Here is a 21,146-nt window from a genome sequence, read left to right on the forward strand (position 1 = left end):
TGACCAGGCATTGAGAAGGTCCCAATCAATAGAAGAATGAAGAGGGAAAGGGAAATAGAAATAGAGCAACTCCAAGGTCTGGGTAATGGGTCTGGATGCCCAGCTGTCTGGAAGCTGTTCTTCACTGCCAAGTTAAACATTCAGTTTGCCATGAGCAAAAAAAGTTTGATAACCACTATTCTTGCCCCAAATGACTTAATAGCCAGTTTCCCAAATTCAACACTCCATCTCTCATCTCCCTGCTGTGCTGCCTGCCTAAAATACATTCACTTATTCACTCCCTTCTCAACTCTGCCTCTAGGAATACCAAGTTTTCTTCAAGGCTTAGCACTATTACAGGAAGCTTTTACTGATAGCTTGATCATTAGTGCTTTGTCTCTCTTTAAATTATCTCATTTTTTATGCACACATCTCTGTACATAGTCCCAGTAGAACTGAAGTTCTTGGAAGGCAGACATTTCTGTCTTCATTGCTTTAAACGTAGATAGTAAGTACTTATTAAATAGAATTAACTCAAATGCACCATGAGAGCTTTTTTCCCCCCAAAAGGGAAGTCTAGGGTGAATCCGATAATACCCCTCCCGTCCCCCAACCAATTTCTTATGTACACATCTGGATTTTCATATACCAGGCTGACCTAAAGCAAGGAATCTGTATACAATAGAGGACCACCAATATTTCTCATTGAACTGATCATTCTTTGACTATCTTTGTGCAAGACTATCCTCATTATTAATAGTAAATGTTCAAAGTTGGCAGCATTTTTCATTCATCACTTAAATCTATGCAAAGATTATAGTTTTCATTATTTAAATTTTAACTTTTAGACAATTTGAATCCACTAAAGAGTTTTGAAAGAAACAGTCTTTGCAGGAAATTTGGAAAAAGTATGAGCCTTTAGAAAAAAGCTTTCCTTAGAACACAAAGTATTGTCCCTTTAAAATAAAACTTCTGTTAAAGAAAACTTATCCTCCCCATTGGGAACTAAAAGAATTCTTAATTAACCTTCCTAAACTACATCTTATTTCAATATCACTAGAGACTGAATAATTTCTCCATATGAAGTCAAACTAATCTCTAATTTATTTCTACTTAAGACTGTGACAGACTTCTAGTGGGATGCTTCATTTCCCACATCCCTAAGATTTGTAAAGGAGCATGTACGTACAGTATCATTTGGATTCAAAAGACCTGCACCATGGAGGTAGAACAGTCTCTTGTGAGGAAAAGGAGAAATGACTTTGGAGAGATGAATCTGTTTACTCAACTAAGTTTTTTAATCCATGTAACCCCATATCTGGGGCTGCAAGATGACAGCAATGTGATGCAATTATGCTATTTTGCTTCCTTAGTGAGTTTGCTGCCATAAATATTTAACATACAGGGGCAGCTAGGTGGCGCAGTGGATAGAACACCGGCCCTGGATTCAGGAGTACCTGAGTTCAAATTCGGCCTCAGACACATAGTACTTACTAGCTGTGTGACCCTGGGCAAGTCACCTAACCCCATCGCCTAGCCAAAATATATATATGTATATTTAACATACAAATAGCATGGCACAGTGGATGGAGTGCTGGACCTGGAGTCAGAAGGACTCATACTCCTGAGTTCGAATCTGGCCTCAAACACTTACTAGCTGTGTGACTCTGTCACTTAACTCTGCTTGTCTCAGTTTCCTCATCTGTAAAATGAACTGGAGAAGGAAATGGCAAACCACTCCAGTATCTTTGCCAAGAAAACCCCAGATGGGGTCACCAAGAGTCAGACATGATTGAAAAATGATGAAAGAGCAACAGAGGAAGCATGTAAAACTAGGCTGAGAGCTATTGATAAGTTTCTGGAAGAAAAGTCAGGAAAAAATGAATCTATCCTATGACTGGCAGTGAATAGTGTTTCCTATCCCATGTTTGCTTAAAGTTTCTCATAACAAATATCTAAATGTTACATTTAACAGAAGGCTTTTGAGGCAGAAAACAGAAATTACACTCAATTCATGCCCTAGGAAAATGCCTCCTATGCTTTTGGCTCCAGTGTAAAGAGACCTGCAAAGGCAGGCAATCTTCAGAATGTTAATTAAGTGTTCTCAGATCATGGAAACCACGGGGGTAGTTAGAAATCAAACAACATAAATCTGTTGTTTGTAAGACAATTTGATCTTAAATATTAAGCCAAAACCAATTTCACTTTCCATTTGAAATACTTTATCTTGCCAAATGCTGAATATCCCCTTCCCTGGAGATGACACTTATGAAAAGACTGATTTCAGAGTTAAAGAACAGCTGTTTATGTTTTTACATTTTTAAAATAGAATTCTAACATACTAACATTAACAAACTTTTCTTAAGCAACTGCACTAATTTAAAGAAAAAATTAAGGGGTAGCTAGGTGCACAGTGGATAGAGCACGGGCCCTGGATTCAGGAGGACCTGAGTTCAAATGCGGCCTCAGACACATAGCATATACTAGCTGTGTGACCCTGGGCAAGTCACTTAACCATTGCCTAGTCAAAAAAAGAAAAAAGAGAAAAGAAAAAATTAAATGAATGTCTACAGACACAGAAAATATTTTTTAAATGGAAATAATTTGTTCATATACTAAATAGCTATATTTTCTATTGAAAAGTCTAATATGAATACTCATAAAATTTTTCATTTAAAATCCAAAAACTAATGCTCAATGATATAATGATCAATATGAATTTGTTAGTATTTCAAATTAGGTCTGAATTTCTCAGAATAATTTAGCATACAGTCTGATAACAAGGTACTATTTTTGCATAGGTCTTGCATACTGTAGGTGCTCAGCACAATTTTGCATTGCAAAATTAACTTTCATGCTTTTTTTCTTCTTCTTCAGCATTTCATCTCAGACAACGATAATATGAGTGCATCTGACCTAATATTTTACAAGACAAAGAATCAGAAAGTAGATCAATAAGAAAGAGCCTATGAATTACTGCAAACTCCTGGGAAACAGATGAGGGCTCGCTTACCCAGTGTTGCCATCAGCACTAATGTTTCCTGTTAAAACATTGGGCTTTTTCTCCTTTTCTCACAGATGTACGATTTGCAAATTTCACCCAGATGTATCTTTGTAAATGGAGATAAAGTCTATATGAGGTAGTTTCAATTGAAACAGGATTATTATGTATGCAGCATGTATAAAAAGAGTTATCATTGCCCCCCAAAAAAGACAGCACATAAAAAATCCTACAGTGATAAGCTGAATGCCATTAGGAAGGAATGTATATACTGTTCTCTGAAGAGGCTTGCATACGAAACGGAATGTTATTTAGTTTATTTCTCTTTTAAAATTTATAATAAATTTGACATGCAACTTTCAAAGCTGTCCTGCTCATCTGTAATTTTTTTCTGGACTTCCTTCTATTCTCTTCTGAAGCAATTTGTCTTTATAATATTGTTTTTATTGCATAAGTTGTCCTCCTAGTTTGACTCACTTCTCTCTGAAGCATTTCATAAAGTATCTGCAGGTTTCTCTGAAATCATCACTTTCAACATTTCTTACAGCACGATAACATTAATTCCATTCATGCTATAATTCATCCCTGCATTGCCCAAATGAAGGACACCTGCCTAGCTTCCAGGTCTTTATGCAACAAAAAGAGCTCCTATAGTATTTTTTCCATGTGAGTGTTTTCCCTCTTTCTTTGATCTCTTCAGTATATGGGTCTAGAAGTGGTGTCACTGGGTGACTACTGGACTATAGTCCCAACTTGCTTTTCCAGAATGGCTAGATAAATACCAGCTCCACCAAGAGGGCAATCAGGTGCCTCTTTTCCCACAATTCCTCCAACATTTGTCATTTTCCATTTTTATTCACTTTGCTAATCTAATAAATGTGAAGTAAAACCTTAGAATTGCTTTTTTATTTGAACTTCTCTAATTATTTGTGCAATAATATAATAATTTAAGTGCAACAGACCATATTAACAAGTCATGTGTTTATATCTAGATGCAAAGAAACTTTTGACTAAATGCAAAACCTATTTCTGTTAAAAAAAAACCTAACAAAGAACAGAAATAAATGAACCTTTTCTTAATATGATAAGCAGTAAAGCATTTTTTTCCCATATCATTGGTAGATTGAATTTCTTCCTTTGAAAGAAGGAAAGAAAAAATATTTCTTCCTTCCTTGTTTGTGTTATTTGACCATTAATCAGTTGGGGAATGTTTCATGTGCTTATAAATCTGAATCAGTTGCTTACATATCTCAAAAATGGGACCTTATATCAGAGAAATATTCTGTGTAGTTCTTTTTTTCTTTTTTACTAATTGCTTCCCTTCTAATTTTAACTTCATTAATTTTGTTTGTGCAAAATATTTTCAATTATATATAATAAAATGGATCATTTTACTTTCTATTATCTTCTCTGTGTTTTGTTTGGCTATGAACTTGTTCTTTATGCATAGATATAAAAGTTACTTTCCTCCTTACTCCACTAATTTGTTTTTCATGAGACTTTTATGTCTATGTGACGTATCCATGTGGAGTGTATCTTGGTAAATGGTGTGAGATGTAGGTCAAAACCTAATTTCACTCAGAATGCTTTACAATTTTTCCAGCAGTTTGGTCAACTAGTGAGTCCTTACCATAGTACCTAACGTCTTTTGGTTTATCAAAGCCAGGCTTCCACACTCGTTTGCTTCCATATATTATGTATCTGATTGGTTCCAATGATCAGCTTCTTTATTTTTTAACCAGTACCATTCATTTTGAGGATTACTACTTTCAGGTACAATTTGGTATCTGGCACTGTTAGGTCTCTTTCCTTTCCACAGTTTTTCATTATTTTCTGTGACATTCTTGAATGTTTGTTCCTCAAGATGAGTGCTATTATTTTTTCTTGCCCTATAAAGTACTTCTTTGGTACTCTGATTGGCATGACACTGAATAAATTAATTTAGGAATTATTGTCATTTTGACTAGGTCTACCTATGATTGATTAATATATATGTAATTTAAGTCTGTGTTCATTTCTGTAAAGAGTTTTACAGTTCTATTAATGTAGTCATACATCTTGGTAGGTAGATTTTCAAGTATTTTACATTTTATTTAGTTAGTTGAAATGAAATTTCTCTGTTTCTCCTCTTGCTGGGTTTTGTTGGTAATATTCAGAAATTCTAATGACATATATGAGTTTATTTTGTATCCTAAAACTGAGCTAAAATTATTGGTTCAGCTAATTTTTTAGTTGACTATTGTCAAAAATAATTATTTTGTTTCCTCTTTGCCTTTTCTAATTTCCTCAATTTCTTTTTGTTGTCATAGCTATACTCAGTATTTCTAGCATTGTACCAAATAATAATGTTGATGATGGGCATCTTTGCTTATCCCAATCACACTGGAAAAGCCTTTAGTTTATTCTTGTTACATATATTGTTGGCTCTTGATTTTAGATAGATACTACTTACATTAAGGAAAGGTCGATTTATTCCCATGCTTTGTTAGTTTTTATTTTTGTTAACAGAAATGGATTTTGTATTTTGTCAAAAAGTTTCTTTGCATCTAGATATAAACACATGACTTTTGTTGTTTTGGTTATTAATATGGTCTATTGCATTTAGAGTTTTCTTGATATTGAACCAACCCTGAAAAGCACTGGATTCAAGATGGAGAATGAGACATATATTTTTGGACATGGCTAATGTGGGAATTTATTCTGCTTAAACATGCATAACTGTATTAATGGCTTTGTTTGGGTTTTCTTTTTCAATGGAGGGAAGAGTTATGAGAGAGAGAAAAGAAATACTTCTCAAAATTATGTATTTATCTTCATTCTCTTCTTTTATTCTCTTCTTCTCTCACTGCTTCTCTTTTTAGAAAGACAAAGAGGGAAGCGAGAGGTCTGTGGTCCTAGTGACACATGCTTGCTGTAGCCCCACTGTGGATTCAGTGACCCAGCTGCTGTGTGCTGTTTTCTTGTCTTCTGTTGATACACAATAGGAGGCACAGACCATTTCCCATGCCAGCAGGTTTTGTATAACTAACCTGAACCCTATCCTTAGTACCTACAGGCCTCTGGCTGCCTCTATACAATGAAAAAATGATCCACTATGGTTTTTCCTTTAATTTCCTCATCACAATCTGGTGTTCTTCCTTGATCTTTGTTGGAGTAGTGGTAAAAGACAGCTGCTTTGTACTGCTTCCTCCTACTCTACTTTTCTAGTTCTTTATCAATAGATTGATTGGCTCCTTGATATTACTAGGTAGCCAACTGATATATAATAGATATAACCAACTGATATATAATATCCAAAGTTTCCCTTTTTCTTCTTAATGAGAGGAATTACTCTTGTCCTTCTCCGAGCCTAAACTCTTTCTTCTTAAGCCAACTGGCAGCATGGTTTATTTAAATGTTATTTGTTCCATATTACTCCAGTTCTATCAAAAGCGTACATCAGGGCAAGGATGTAATTGGAGCAAGGTCTGACACGTTGTTTTATGCCAAACTGCTGCCACAATAATCAGTAACGTGGTGAATGAATTAATGGCAATTTCCTGATAGCTGATGAATAGTTATTATAATTACAAAATAATTTAGGAGAAAGAAATAGTCTTCAATGGGAATTTAATACTGCTTTGACAACAGCATCAGAAAAGCTCAAAATCTACTGTGACAATTTGTTTTAAAAATTATTCCTTTGAAAGTCAATTTTCACAAGGTTAGAAAAGGAATTCTAGCAGAGAGATGCAATATTTTTTAGGGGAAAACCTCTGATCTTTTGTGATATATCTATGAACTACTTTGAGCATTCTTCTGGTTTAGTCACAACTATTTAGTCACAACAACTAAATAGAGGAATTACCCTTTTCCTCCAAGGGCCTATGTGTCAGAATTGCTTCATGAGCATTTAATTCTTTGTGTTTGGAAAGCCTTATACTCCACTGGTGATTGGAACATCTTAAAAACTTGCTAGTGACTTTTGGATGAGGAAACAAAGATGATTTTCTACTTTTAGAAGTGGCTGGCTAATTCTCTATAGAAAACTCTATTCTTCCTCTTTTCTTTGAGAAGTCTGAAATTACAACTGTCACTTGCAAGCACAGAATCACAGGATGCTAGGGCTTTTTAAAAAGACCTCAGTTGCTATCCAGCCCAACTCATAACCTGAAAAGAACCCCTACTATAGTATCAACTCAGAGACCTCCAAAAAAGGGGGAACCTATCCCATTCTGAGTCATTCCACTTTTGAACAGTTCTATAAATTGTCAAGTTGCATTTCCCTTGACCTCAAGCCTAAATCATCTTTCTGTAACTTCACCCACTACTCTTGGCTCTGTCTTCTGGAACCAAACAGAACAATCTTTCTTTAGCATGATGGCTTTTCAAAAGTTTGAAGACAGCTATGATGTTTCCTTTGAGTCTGTTCTTCTGAAGCCTAAAGGAGGTGTCTTGTACAACTATGATTAGAAGGAGGATTCTCAGCCAAAGGGCAAAGGTGACCATAAAAATAAAATAGAGAATTTAGCTATATAAAATTAAGATTTTTTTTTGCAAGAGCTAAATCAATACAGCTGGGCTAAAAAGGAAAGCTATGAATCAGGGAAAAGTCTTTCCATCAGACATTACTGTTAATTTTTAAATCTAAGATATGGATTACTATGTTATATCTATATTACATATTACATCTATATCAGATATTATTGTATCTAAGAGATAAGATATATAAGACTAAGAACTATTCCCAAATATATAAAATGTCAAAGGATATAAAGTTAAAAAAGAGCAACTATTAACAATCATATGAAAAAATAGCTTCAAATCACTAATTTTAAAAGATAAACCTGATGTTTTATTTCACACCAAACCTTGTTCAGTTGGGTCTGATTCATTGCAACCCCATTTGGGATTTTCTTGGCAGAGATAGGTGGAGTGGTTTGCCATTTCCTTCCCCAGTTTATTTTACAGATAAGGAAACTGAGGCAAACAGGGTTAAGTAACTTGCCCAGGGTCATACAGCTAGTAAGTGTTTGAGGCCAGATTTGAACTCAGGAAGATGAGTCTTCCTGACTCCAGACTGAGCACTATATTCACTGTGACTGACACCCAGCTACCTACACCAAACTTTCAAGAAGATAAAAGATATAAATATACTAGAGCGATTGTAGGACAACTGGCACACTAATATACTCTTGGTGGAAGTGTGAATTGTTTCAAAATTTCTGTAAAATAATTTGGAATTATGTAAGCAAAGCTCATACCTTTTGACTCAGAGATCATACTACTGGGAGTATACCCCAGGAGTTTAAAAACAGAAAAAAACCCATGTATAACAAAATATTTCTAATAGAATTTTTTCACTGTAGCAAAACTAGACTAGAAATAAAGAAAATTGATTGAGAAATGGCTGAACAAGTTGTATGAATGTTGTGTAATATTAGTGTGCTATAAGAAATGATGAATATAAAGAATTCATAGAAATTTAAAAAGCTTTTTATGAACTGACAAAGTTTGAAAAAGCAGAATGAAGAAAACAGTATACACATTGACTATAGTTAAATAAACAAAAGATGACTAAAACAAAGTTAAATTCTGAATAACTGTAATGCCTAATCTTCCTCGATCTAGAGAAAGAATGAAAAGAACTTTCATCTTTTCACTCAAGATGTCACGACTATCAGAGTAGAATGATGCATGTACTATCAGACACACTCACTATGTTAGTTGGCTTTTCTTAATTATTTTTCTTTGTTACAAAAGAGGACTTTTGGAGGGAACCTAGAAATGATAGTAATGAAACAAAAAATTTTCTATAATTTTTCTGTTATAAATATTGTGTGTAAATATATAAGCACAAGTATATGTAAACACATAAATACATATGTGTATATGTATATATAGTTTATCACATTTAGGAAAGTTCCATTTACTTCTATGTTTTTAGTATTTTAAACAAAAATGAGTGTTGTATTTCATTAGATGTTTTCTGTACCCATTGATATAATCATGTGGTTATCATTGTTTTTAATTATTAATTAACTTTGTTATGGATATAATTTTGTTATACGGATATAACAAAGCACATTATGGCTATAACTTCCTAATGTTGCACCAGTTCTACATTCCTCATATAAATTCAACCTAGTCTTAGTGACTACTTAAAAAATATAGCATATTGCCTCTTTGGTAATATTTTATTTCACATTTTGTACAAATAAACATTAGTCTATAATTTTCTTTCTCTGCCTAATTTTTTTCTGGCTTGAGTATGAGGACCACATTGGTCACATAAAAGCAGTTTGGAAAGGTACAGTCTATTTGTTTGTCAAATGATTTCTGTAATATAGCAGCTAATTTATCTCCCTTCTATCCCCTAAACAGATTCCTTATTTAAAAAAATATTAAAGAGAGGATAAAAAAGTTAACAAACCATACTAATATTTCAACTGAGACTGATAAAATATGTGATATTCAACACCTCTCAATCAAGGCAAGTACAATTTTCATCACTTCTGGACAAATCTGGTTATTATAATTATATTGCATAACTCAGTTTTAGCTTGTTGGTGCTGTTGCTTTTCCCCAATTTATTTTGTTGTAATTGGGTATATTGTTACCTTGGTTCATTCTTTACCAGTTCATAAATTGTCCCAAGCTTTTCTGAACTAATATTCATCATTTCTTGTGGTAAAATAATATGCATAAGCATACAAATACATTTCTATGCTACTATTTGTTTAGCCATTCAATAACTGATGACTACCTGCTTTCGAGTTCTTTGCTACCACAAAAGTGCTGCTATAAATGGTGACAATGGGACCTTTATTTCCATATTTGCTGTCCTTGGAACATATGCTTAGCCATGGGATCTCTGAGACAAAGGGTATCTATATGATAGTGCCTTACTGGGCTTTTTGTAAAACTGCTTTCCAGAATCAGTGGGTAAATCCACAGCTCCACTAACTATATATTAGTCTATTTACCTCCCCCACCCCAACATTGACTAGCCTTTCATATTTTGCCATCCTTGCCAGTTTTTGGGGTATGTAGTAAAGCTTTGGAGTTGTTTTGATTTATTTCTCTCTCTCTCTCTCTCTCTCTCTCTCTCTCTCTCTCTCTCTCTCTCTCTCTCTCTTTCTCTCTTCTAATAATTTGGACAATTCTTTCATACGGCTGTTAATTGTTTGCAATTCTTTTCAGAACTTTGTTCACAATCTCTGATGACAGCCACTGGCTCTAAGCCTTAAATCTTCCTTGTCTGTATATCTTAGATAAGATATATCTTCTAAAAGATATTTGTTATAAAGATTGTTTTCCATCAACTGCTTCCCTTTTTATCTTAATAACATTAATTTTATTTGTGAAAAATCCTTTCTTAATTTTTAATTCTGTTATAGTTTTAAATTAACAAGCACTTATTTTCTTTCTGTCCCACTTACCTGCCACCTCTACTCATGAACAACAAAAATAAAAATAAAACCTTCATAACAAATTTGCATAGTCAAGCAGATCCAATTAACTCATTGGCTATGTCCAAAAATGTATGTGTTATTCTGCATTTTGAGCTCATTAACTCCTTGTCAGAAAGTCAGGAGCATGGCTTATATTTGGTCCTTTGGAATTCTGACTTGTTATTGTGTTAACAGATGTAAAGTCTTTGAAAGCTGTTTTTTCTAAGCGACATGGTTGTACAATTTTTTTCTTGTGACTTTGCTCATTTCACTTTGCATTATTTTGTACAAGTCTTCCCAATTTTCTTTGAAACTGTCCACTTCATCATTTCTTATGGCACAATAATATTCCATTCACATGCTATAATTTTTTAGCTATTCCTCTGTAAGTGACACCTCAGTTTCCAGGTTTTTGCTACTAAAAAAAAGTCACCATAAATAATTTTGAACATATGGATCCTTTTCCTCTTTCTTTGATACCTTTGGGGGTATACATGAAAAATACAATTTCATGTAATCAAAACTATCTATTTTATCTTTTGTGATGTTTTATAATCTGTTTATTTGGCTTAATAACTGCACTCTTCTCACTGAAATACATTCTAAGTCAGCATATTGCCTAGACATGGAGGCACCCTATAAGTTAATGGTGCTTATGTTGAAGGGTCTAATTAGAAATTAAAACAAGAGGGAACCTATTTGAGAAAGGAAGTGTTTTAATAGAAGAGATCCTCTGTAGTAATCAAGAGAAAACATAGAGAAGAAATGTAGGGATATCTGCACATGTAACAAAATGACTTCTCCAGATATTATGGTAAAGTAAATTAAATTCTTCAAATACCACTAGTTATACTCCCAGTGATTTTGTTGCTGCTTCTCAACTAAAATCTAGTCCTTGACCATCTCACATTGGAATTGTTATAAGCAGACTTGTGACTTTACTGTGGCAGGGAACTCCAATTGTGGTAGGGAAATCCTCTCTAACAACATAGATGGGCACTTGCTCATAGCCTTGGAGAGTTGTCAAGAAAACAAAACTTAGGTTCGAACTAAAAATATATAAGCATATCATTAATTTCCACTGATTCAACTATCTTCTTTATAAAATTGACTCCCAGATTCATAGATCCATTGGATAAGGTGAATAAGGTGCTAGAAGTCAGGAAGCTTTGAGTGTGAATCTGGCCTCAGACATTTACTAGCTGTGTGACCCTGAGCAAATAACTTATTTTAGCCTCAATTTCCTTATCTCTAAAATGCAGATAATAACAGCACCTACCTCAAAAGGTTGTTAGGAAGATCCGATGAGATAATACATGTAAAGTACTTTGAAAACATTAAAGTTCTCTGTAAATGTTAGCTGTTATTGCTGTTGCTCTGAGCTAGAGTTTTTATGTGTCCAGCTGTATATTATGCCCATCTGTGCCCATTATGCTCTAGCTAAACTGAACTAATTTCTGCCCCTGGCAACATGCCCTGTGTTTTCTCTCCTCTGTGACTTTGCTCATGCAATCTTTCACATCTGGAATATCTTCCCACTTTCTCTTCATCTATTCAATTCCTACATATCATTTAAAACCCAATTCAAATGCCACCTCCTCCAAGAAGTTTTCCAAGATCACCTGAGTTCACAACAAGCTACCCTCCACCCCTTGCCATCAAGCCTTATACACCACTTTGTTTTACAATTCCCTGATGCACTTATGTCACTCACTATCTGTTCTTGTGTCTTAACTCCCCTGTTGCTGTTGCTGTGTTTCAGTCATGTATGACTCTTTATGACCCCATTTGGAGTTTTCTTTGCAAAGATACTGGAGTGGTTTATCATTTCCTTTTCCAGCCCATGTATGGATGAAGAAACTGAGGCAAACAGGATTAAGTAACTTGTTCAGGGTCACATAGGCCGGTAAGTGTTGGAGGCCAGATTTGGACTCACGAAGATGAGTCTTTTTAACTCCAGGCCTGGTACTCTATCCACTGTGCCACCTTAACTGTCCCTTAACTTCCCTAGTAGGCTATAAATTTAATGATATTAGGAGCTATCCCTGACCTCTACAGTACCTATCACAGTGTTCTGGCTTATAGAGTTACTTAATAAATGTGTGCTGAATGAATTAATAATGAAGATTCACATTTATATAGTGCATTATGGGTTTCACAGTGCTTTTATTATAACAGTCTTGGGAGATGAGTAGAGCAAGTATTTTTATCTGCAGTTTACAGAAGAGGAAACAGACTAAGAGAGGTTAAATAAAACTTATCAGCTGAAGCCTCACTATTCACACTCAACCAACGAACATTCAACATTCATTAATTATATACCATGCACCTTGCCCAAGGTCACACAGCTAGTAAGTGTCTGAGGCCAGATTTGAACTCAGGTCTTCCTGACTCCAAGCCCAGTGCTCTATCCACTGAACCACTAGTTGCTTCAGTTCTCCTGCTCCTCTGGGGCTATCTCCAGTCATCCTGATCTCCATCTCACCACTGGACCCAGATGGCTCCAGAGTAGAGAGTGAGGCTGATGACTTTGCATAGCCCCGCCTCACTTAAATCCAATTCCCTTGCAAGTCATGACATCACCTTCCTGATGTCAGTGTCCTCTTTGAGGAAAAAGCACAAACAACAACAAATGAAAGAATGGCCATGTACCAGCCACTGCAGTAGATTTTGAAAATATGAATGCAAGAGTGAAAAACTTACATTCTATAGGATGAGACACATGTTCACAGAGAAGCAGATGCAGGATATATACAAAACAAACAAAAAGGAACTTGAGGGGAACACTAACAACTGGGGAAATCATGAGAGGGTATTTAAAGTAGGGGGTACTTGTTCTGAGACTTGAGAGGGCCTAGGGATTCCAGGGGGGTAGAAGAGAGAAAGGAGATCAATTCAAGTTCAAATGGCAGTTTGTACAAAGGTGACAGAATGCAGTAGATATAATATCAGGTATGAAGAATGGCAAATTGGCCAGTTGGACTGGAACTTCAACTATATGAGTAATGTGTATTAATCCTGGAAAGATGGGATCAAGGCTGTGAGCCTAGGAGGATGGTGGTACCCTAGACAGTAACAGGGAAGTTAGGAAGAAGAGAGGGTTTTGGGGGGAAATAATTAGTTCAGGTTTCAATATGTTGAATTTAGAGATCTATTGAATCTGCACTTTGAGATGTCTAAAAAGTAGTTGGAGAGGTGAGATTGGAGTCAGGAGAGAAGGCAGCTGGACAAGTAGATCTGAGAGTCATCTATGTAGAGATAACAAATGAAATCAGAAGAGCTGATGAGATCACCAAGTTAATTAGTAGGGAGGCAGAAGAGAGCTCCAACGAGGAAATATGCCCAAAGTTAGGGGGCATGACCTAGGTGAAGAACCACCAAAAGAGAGAGAAAAATGAGAATGTAGGAGAATGAGGAGAGAGCAGTGTCACAAAACCTACAGAGAATAGGTGTCGAAGAGAAGAAGGTGATCAACAGTGTCAAAGGCTGCAAAAAGGAGAAGAGGGATGAGGAATGAGAAAAGAAATTCAGAGATCATTGGTAATTGTGGAGAGAGTAGTTTTAGTTATGATGAAGTTGGAAGCCAGATTGCAAAGAGGAAAGAAAATATTATCGACAGGAAAGGATATTGTAGATAGCTTTCTCAAAGAGCTTAGCCACAAAAGGAAAAAAGTAGTATAGGATGGTATCTAGCAGGGATGGATGGATCAAGTAAGGATTTTTTCAGGATGTGGGAAACATGAGCTTGTTTGTTGGTAGCAGGGAAATAGCCAGTAGATAGAGAATGACTGAATATTGGTGAGAGAACAGGGATGATAGAACAGAGAATCTGCTGGAGAAGACAGGGTGGACTGGAATCATTTGTATGTGTAAAGGGGTTTGTCTTTGCAAGAAGAAAGGCCACCTTTTCATCTGAAACAGGGGTGAAGGAGGAGACAATAGCATAAGGTATCTGCAAGATGTGAGATGAATAACAGGGGAAAAGAGGCAGCTCTCATTGAATGATCTTAATTTTTAAATGAAATATGAGGCAAGTTTCTCAGCTCAGAAGACAGAGAAACAGGTGCTGTGGGAGGCTTAAGGAGGTACGAAAAAGTTTGGAGAAGCCACTGTAGTGAATGGGATAGTGAACTGATTAAAGATGTGTAGAAAGATTGCCTGTGAGGGACCAGTAGAGATTATGTACTGTATACATGTAGTGGACCCAGTCAGCATACTTTGGTGAGTTTCTCCAGCTTTGTTCAGCAGCATGCGAGTAGGAGTAAAGGTGGCAGATGGTGAGAGTAATCAAAGGCTGAGTTGGAAGGGAAAAATCTTATATAAAATAAAGGGGGGGCACTTGAGGGAAGATGTCAGTCTAGAACTGAACTGATTCACTAAGGATGGTGAAAGGGTAAGACAGGGAAAGGAAGAGATTGTAGCCAGTGTAGGGGTGGAAGAATGATGGTGCTGTGAACAGAAATAGGGAAGTGAGGAGGAAGAGAATGTTTAGGGAGGACGATAATGAGTTCTGTTTTAGATGTGCTGAGTTTGAGGTGACTGTGGGACATCCAGGTGGAAATGTCCAGCAGGTAGTGGCAGATATGAGACTGGAGACCAGGAGAAAGATAAGTATCAGTATATGACTGGATATATAGATTTGTGAGTTATCTGCAATACACCACAGCTGATGAGATCATCAAGATTAAAGGCAGAGAGAGAAGAGGAGAGGCCCAGGACAAAGTCTATGGGTACTCTAATATACAGGAGGTGGAACAAAGATGATGGTCCTGCAAGGATACTGAAAAAGGGTGGTCGTATGACTTGCAATAGTACAAGGCAAGTCTGGCATGTCTAAAGGGATTTATTATGAATTAAAAAAAAACTTTATAACTCTTCCACAGTGCTATACATGGCCTTTAAGGACAGTTAGAGCAGTGTTCTGGTGTAGTTTATTTTGTTGTTGAAGAGTTTCAATGGTGTCCAACTCTTGGTGACCCCATTTGGGGTTTTCTTGACAAAGATACTGGAATGATTTGCCATTTCCTTTTTTTTTTTGTGAGGCAATTGGGTTTAAGTGACTTACCCAGGGTCATACATCTAGTGAGTTTCGAGTGTCTGAGGCCAGATTTGACCTCAGGTCCTCCTGACTCCCAGGCTGCAGCTTTATCTACTGTGCCACCTAGTTGCCCCACCATTTCCTTCTCCAGCTCATTTTCCAAATGAGGAAACTGAGGCAAAAGGGTTAAGTGACTTGCCCAGGGTCACATAGCTAATAAGTATCTAAGGCTGAATTTGAACTCAGGAAGCTGAATCTTCCTGATTTTAAATCCAGCGATTTATCCCTTGTGCCACCTAGCTGCCCTGGTGTTATTTATACTAGCCATGTGAATTATCTATAAGAAATCCAAATGAGCCTAAAAGGAAAAGGAATGAGCATAAGAGGATTACAAAGAAATAATGCTAAGGAAGAACATTAGCTTTTGTGAACACTGAAAGTAATGTGTATTGGGTTGATAGAATCATATATTTAGAACTGGAAGGGACAGTGGTCATTTAGTCCAATCTACTTAATTTACAGATTAAGAAACTGAGGTACATAGAGAACTGTTCAATGTCACACAGGTGGAAAGCGGCGAAGCCAGGATTTAAACCCAGGTCCTCTAACTCCAAATACAGTATATTTTGCACTACAGAATTATTCTGATTTTTTGAGGCAACAGGAACACTTATATTTACTTCTATTGGATTATTTTGGGTAGAGACTAGAGGTTAGCTCAAAGATTACATGAGAATGTAAGTGGAATATTCACAACTTGCCAGGCAACCAGGCCTTCCTGCTTGACTATGAGCCTGGGATTTTAGGATGGACCTATGTGCACAGACTAGAACACGCAGGTAGGCTCATTCTAACCTAGGGCTGGGAGCAGGAACTGTTTTGAGATGAAAGATGACATTTTCAAGCAGATTATGAGGGAAGATGTTCTAGGCTAAGAAGGAATCAGAAGGAATGAGGCAACACTGGGGAACTATAGCTAAACAGATTACTTTAGGACACTGAATTACCATCTAGTCAGTACCTAGGTAGCATGCTTTAATTTGCACTTATAATTACCTTCCTCTGGGGTATTATTTCTGAATTTGCATATTCTCTTTTTCCTTATAAATAAACCCTAGAAAATGCAATCTTGTGGTCTAAAGTGGGTGGCAGTGACAGAAGAGGGACAAGTAATTAGAGATTGTGTATGCATATTGCTGAGGAAGCCAATCTGGCTTAGGGCCCTGGAAAGTGCAGAAGGATTGGTGCTACTAGCTGGGATTTAGTGATCAGTAGTTATGTTATATATTCTTACATTTTCCATAGATTTTGATTTTTGCTTGGCAGGACAAGTGGTTTGAACCACTGATGAATGTCATGGGGTCAGATATAAGGGTCCTCTGGGTTGGTTGGAACTGCAGCTACAGGAAGCTTTTTATATTCAGTGAAATGTAAAATCCAGGTCAGATCCTCGACTCTTCCTCTGTTATTATTTTTTTCATATGAATATATGTTTGTGGAAGAACTCTGAAAACATTTATTGGAAGCAGACACTTTCAATTAGTGTAATTAGCTGGGGAACAGTAGACAGGGTGGGCATAGTTAAGAAAGAAGGGATTAGTGGGTTGGCACAATGCAAACAAACCCAAAGCTAGTGACATTTTTTGAACCTACTTGGCATAGATGCTTTAGACTACACAGGTTAGTAATATATCTTTTGAGGGCTTGTCGATAAAACAACCGTATTTCCAAAACTAGTATTTTTGAGCTAAAGGTATAATAAAAATAGGGGCCCAAAATGTTCTACCAACACCCTCAGCCCCCTCCCCACAAAATAATCCAATGAAATGTGAGTAAAATCACCTTGTACTTATGGACGACTTTGAAGAAAAGTTTGCCTTACATTTAATGCATGTTTTATATCTGGAATTAGAGTAATTTCAAAGCAGAGAAAGACAGCCTTCCTAAAGAGAGCTGAAGGAACAGATTATATTTTCTGTACTTTTTCAACATTATATGATTTTCCCGACCAATCTGGCTTAATATAATGATATACATTCATTTATTTAATATGAAGAACTAAAAAATATAATGTACTCTACTTAAAAGATTTTTATAATATACATAAAATGAAAACAGATGGCTGTGAATTTTGAATCTTCCATTTCAACTTTTTAAAGTGTACTATATGCCAGCCTTTTGTTGCTCAACCACCACAAAGATACTTAATTTTCACAGCACTGTTGCGGTTACATAGTTGTCAGTTAGTTGATAAAACATTTTTTTAAAGCACCTACTATGTATCGGGCACTACACTAAACACTAGAGATAGCAAGAAAGGTAAAAGGAAGTCCCTACTCTTGAGGAGCTCACAATCTAATGGGGGAGATAATATGCAAACAACTATGTACAAACAATATGTACATATATATGTATACACATGTATGTATATACATGTCATATGCATATATATGATAAATGGAAACAACAACAGAGGGAGGGCACTAGAGCTAAGAGGAAGTGGGAAAGGCTTCCTATAGAATTCAGACTTTGGCTGGGACTTGAGTATGCTAGGGTTTGAGGGGATGGACAATGCAATAATCTGTAAGAAAACAGGAGAGGTGAGAGAGGGTCAGATTATGAAGGACTTTGAATGTCAAACGGAGGGTTTTATATTTGATCCTGTAGGTATAGGGAGCCAATGGAGTTTATTGGGCAGGAGGATGACATGGTCAGACCTTCAAGGAAGACAGGCATTTAAAGTTTTAAAATAGAAGTGAATTTCAAAACCCAGTTTACAGAGAAGCTGAGTATTGTCCACGTATAGGTTGTATCAGAGGTTCTGTATATAAGTATACAGAGCTCCATATAAGTGGTCATGGCATTTAATGTGGTGAGAAGGGTCTCGAACGTCTCTGACCCTAGACTTGCAACGTCTGAGATATAGTAAGAAAGGTATTCGTGATCCTTTAAGCTAAGTAGCCCTGAAGACACCACTGGTACAACTGAATTGGCATTCTTTGATACGATAATACTTTCAAAGGACAAAGGTCATCTGTTCCTCATGAAAAGATTTTTGTTTCTCTTCTACTAAGGTCTGTATTCCAGCTTCATCTGTTTTAAAGAACATACAAAAAGGAATATCACTCTTTCTCACTTTTTATAACTCTAACACATCTGTGAAAATGTGTTAGATTAGGTTTTATTTTTTTTAGTTACTAATTTATATTTTTTAACCTAGTTGCTTCTATTTGCAGTCATTTTTTTTTTTGGTGAATCTGAAGAATAATATGTATTTATGTCACCCAATGATATCTTTAAAAGTAAATAAATATCTTATCTTGAACAAATAATGGGAAGATTTAAGTATTAAAAACATTTGAACCTATAAGTATAGATTCAGGAAGAATTTTGTGCTGAAATTCAGTGGATAAGGCAGTAAAGTGTAACAGAAAGAGTATGAATCAGAAATACTTGAGTTTGTATCCAATCCCTGACGCTTACTAGTTATATGATCCTATGTCTAACTCACTTAACTTCTCTGTGCCTCAGTTTCATCATCTGTAAAATGGGTATGATGGCTACAGAAGTTCTATCAGCACCCTAACTGGTATAATCACAGATTCAGTTCAATCAACAGATAGGAAGTTTTATTCATTTAAGCAAGGTGATTTATGCCCTATGATCAGTATTAAGTGAGAACCCCTTCGACTGGGTAAAGAAAGAGAGAAATGTGATTGGCTGATAGGATTAATCATGTCCATTGAGCACATAATAAAACCGCAGTTAGTCCAGCAATGAGTTCAGTCAAGCAGTGAATCCCTCTTGTCTTCTAGATTGGAGACTGATGGATTAGAGCCCAGCCTCTGGGAAGGAACCATTTTTGGGGTGAGGAGAATTTCTTCCTCTTCTCCCCCTATTTCTAATAACCATGTCACTGAATAGGCTGGATGAATAGTGAAAAGTGCATATCATCGAGATCAGAGAGACTGGACAAGTAGGAGGAAACACATCTAGCCAGGAGTCCCCAAATGTTTGTGTATTACTCACAGAGCTATTCCTAGTTTGTTACTGAAAGATTCCTAAGATGCCAAAAGCCACAAGGTGGTTTTTAATTGATACAATGGTACTTTATGATTCAAAACATTATGGGCCATTATACACTGCTTTACAAGAATGCATCCTGTCCCAAGAGTCTTGCTTCTCACTATATACTTACCACATAGAGTTGCTTCCAGAGACTAGCCCACTCTTGCAGTGTTGCTGTGACCTCTGTCACAATAGAATCTTCCAGTGGGACAACAGTTTCATATTGCCTACAAAACAAAGACAAACATCCACCCATGTTAGTGTTTACAAAACTGAACTCTTGTTTCCTGGGATAGAAAAATCAGAATATATTACATATACTTTTTTTCCAATTACTTAATTCATGTTAAAATTTATACAAATGTCTATATTCTTATACCTCTTCTTGCCTAAAATCCCTGTCATTGTGGCCAAAACACATTACAATAATTTCTTTTACTGAACTGTTTATAAAAAGCACTTAATCTATGATATAAATTCCCATTTTCACTTTGTCCATCATCATAGTTTAATGGTAAGAATTTTGGATTTGACGTTTGAGAACCCGGGCTAGAGACCTGCATTTGTCACCTGTGACAAGGTCAGTCATTTTTCAATCATATCCAGCTCTTGGTAACCTCATTTGGGTTTTTCTTGGCAAACATACTGGAGTGGTTTGCCATCTCCTTCTCCAGCTCATTTTACAGTTGAGGAAACTGAGACAAATAGGGTGAAGTGATTTGCCCAGGGTAACAAAGCTAATAAGTGTCTGAGGCCAGATTTGAACTCAGGAAGATGAGTTCAAAAGCCCAACACTCTATCCACTGTGCCACCTAATTGCTACCTGTGTCAACTTTTAAATAACACTTTATCCCTGTGGGCTGGTTTGTCTTCTCATCTGTAAAATTAAGAGGTTGGAACAAATGATCTCTAGAAGAGAGTCTCTTACAATTCTAAATAATAGGTCTTTTCCTTTTAAAAAGAGACAACTATTGTTCTATTCTCTCCTTTTTCCAAATGTAATATAAACTCCTATGTAAAAGAATTGTTCCTTTGCATATGTTGCAGCACATAAGCACATGGAATAGAATAAATCAAGTGTGGGCTAGAGGAAGTTATGCATTGGATTTTTAAAAATTTATTAAGCTTTATTTCTTTTTCCTGCTCTCTTGGTGCTGGGCTTTTACAGCCATTGGTAGATGAAGGGGAAATGAATACTGAGAAGCGTACATGCTCTCTTAGTCTAATATCACAGGTAAAAATAGAAGGGCATGAGTATGGTGAGGAGGAAAGGAATCGGTCAATGTGAAGGAAGCTCACACCTTTTGAAAGCTGATAAAAATTTTATTTTTAGGAAATAATCAGTAAGGCTGAAATATAATCAAATTCATATCTTCTGTCATTACTTTCCTGCCAATAATGATATTATCCACTTGTCAGTAATAAGAGAAAATGTATTTTGTGAGGAACAGCAGAAGCATCTGTTCCTATTTTAGAGCAAATGACAAAAAGGACAACTATGTTTAACAGAAATCTTATGTTAATGTTGAACACTATGGAGGTTTAAGAAGATAATTATATTCACATCATTATGCACTGATATTCTAGTGAACTAATCATATGAAAAAATAAGAACAAAGACATATTG

At 36.0% G+C, this 21,146-nt stretch overlaps 1 protein-coding gene across 1 annotated transcript in view; it reads right to left on the reverse strand.

Moving 5' to 3' along the window:
• DOCK3 (dedicator of cytokinesis 3) overlaps positions 1 to 21,146 on the reverse strand; it is a 512,545-nt gene that overhangs the window by 283,816 nt on the left and 207,583 nt on the right. Inside the window, 1 exon segment of the mRNA XM_020999119.2 lies at positions 19,650 to 19,746. Coding sequence (XP_020854778.1) covers positions 19,650 to 19,746 — 97 coding nt within the window.

Source organism: Phascolarctos cinereus, unplaced genomic scaffold, assembly GCF_003287225.1.
Source record: "Phascolarctos cinereus isolate Bilbo 61053 unplaced genomic scaffold, phaCin_HiC Scaffold_4;HRSCAF=312, whole genome shotgun sequence".
NCBI lineage: Eukaryota > Metazoa > Chordata > Mammalia > Diprotodontia > Phascolarctidae > Phascolarctos > Phascolarctos cinereus.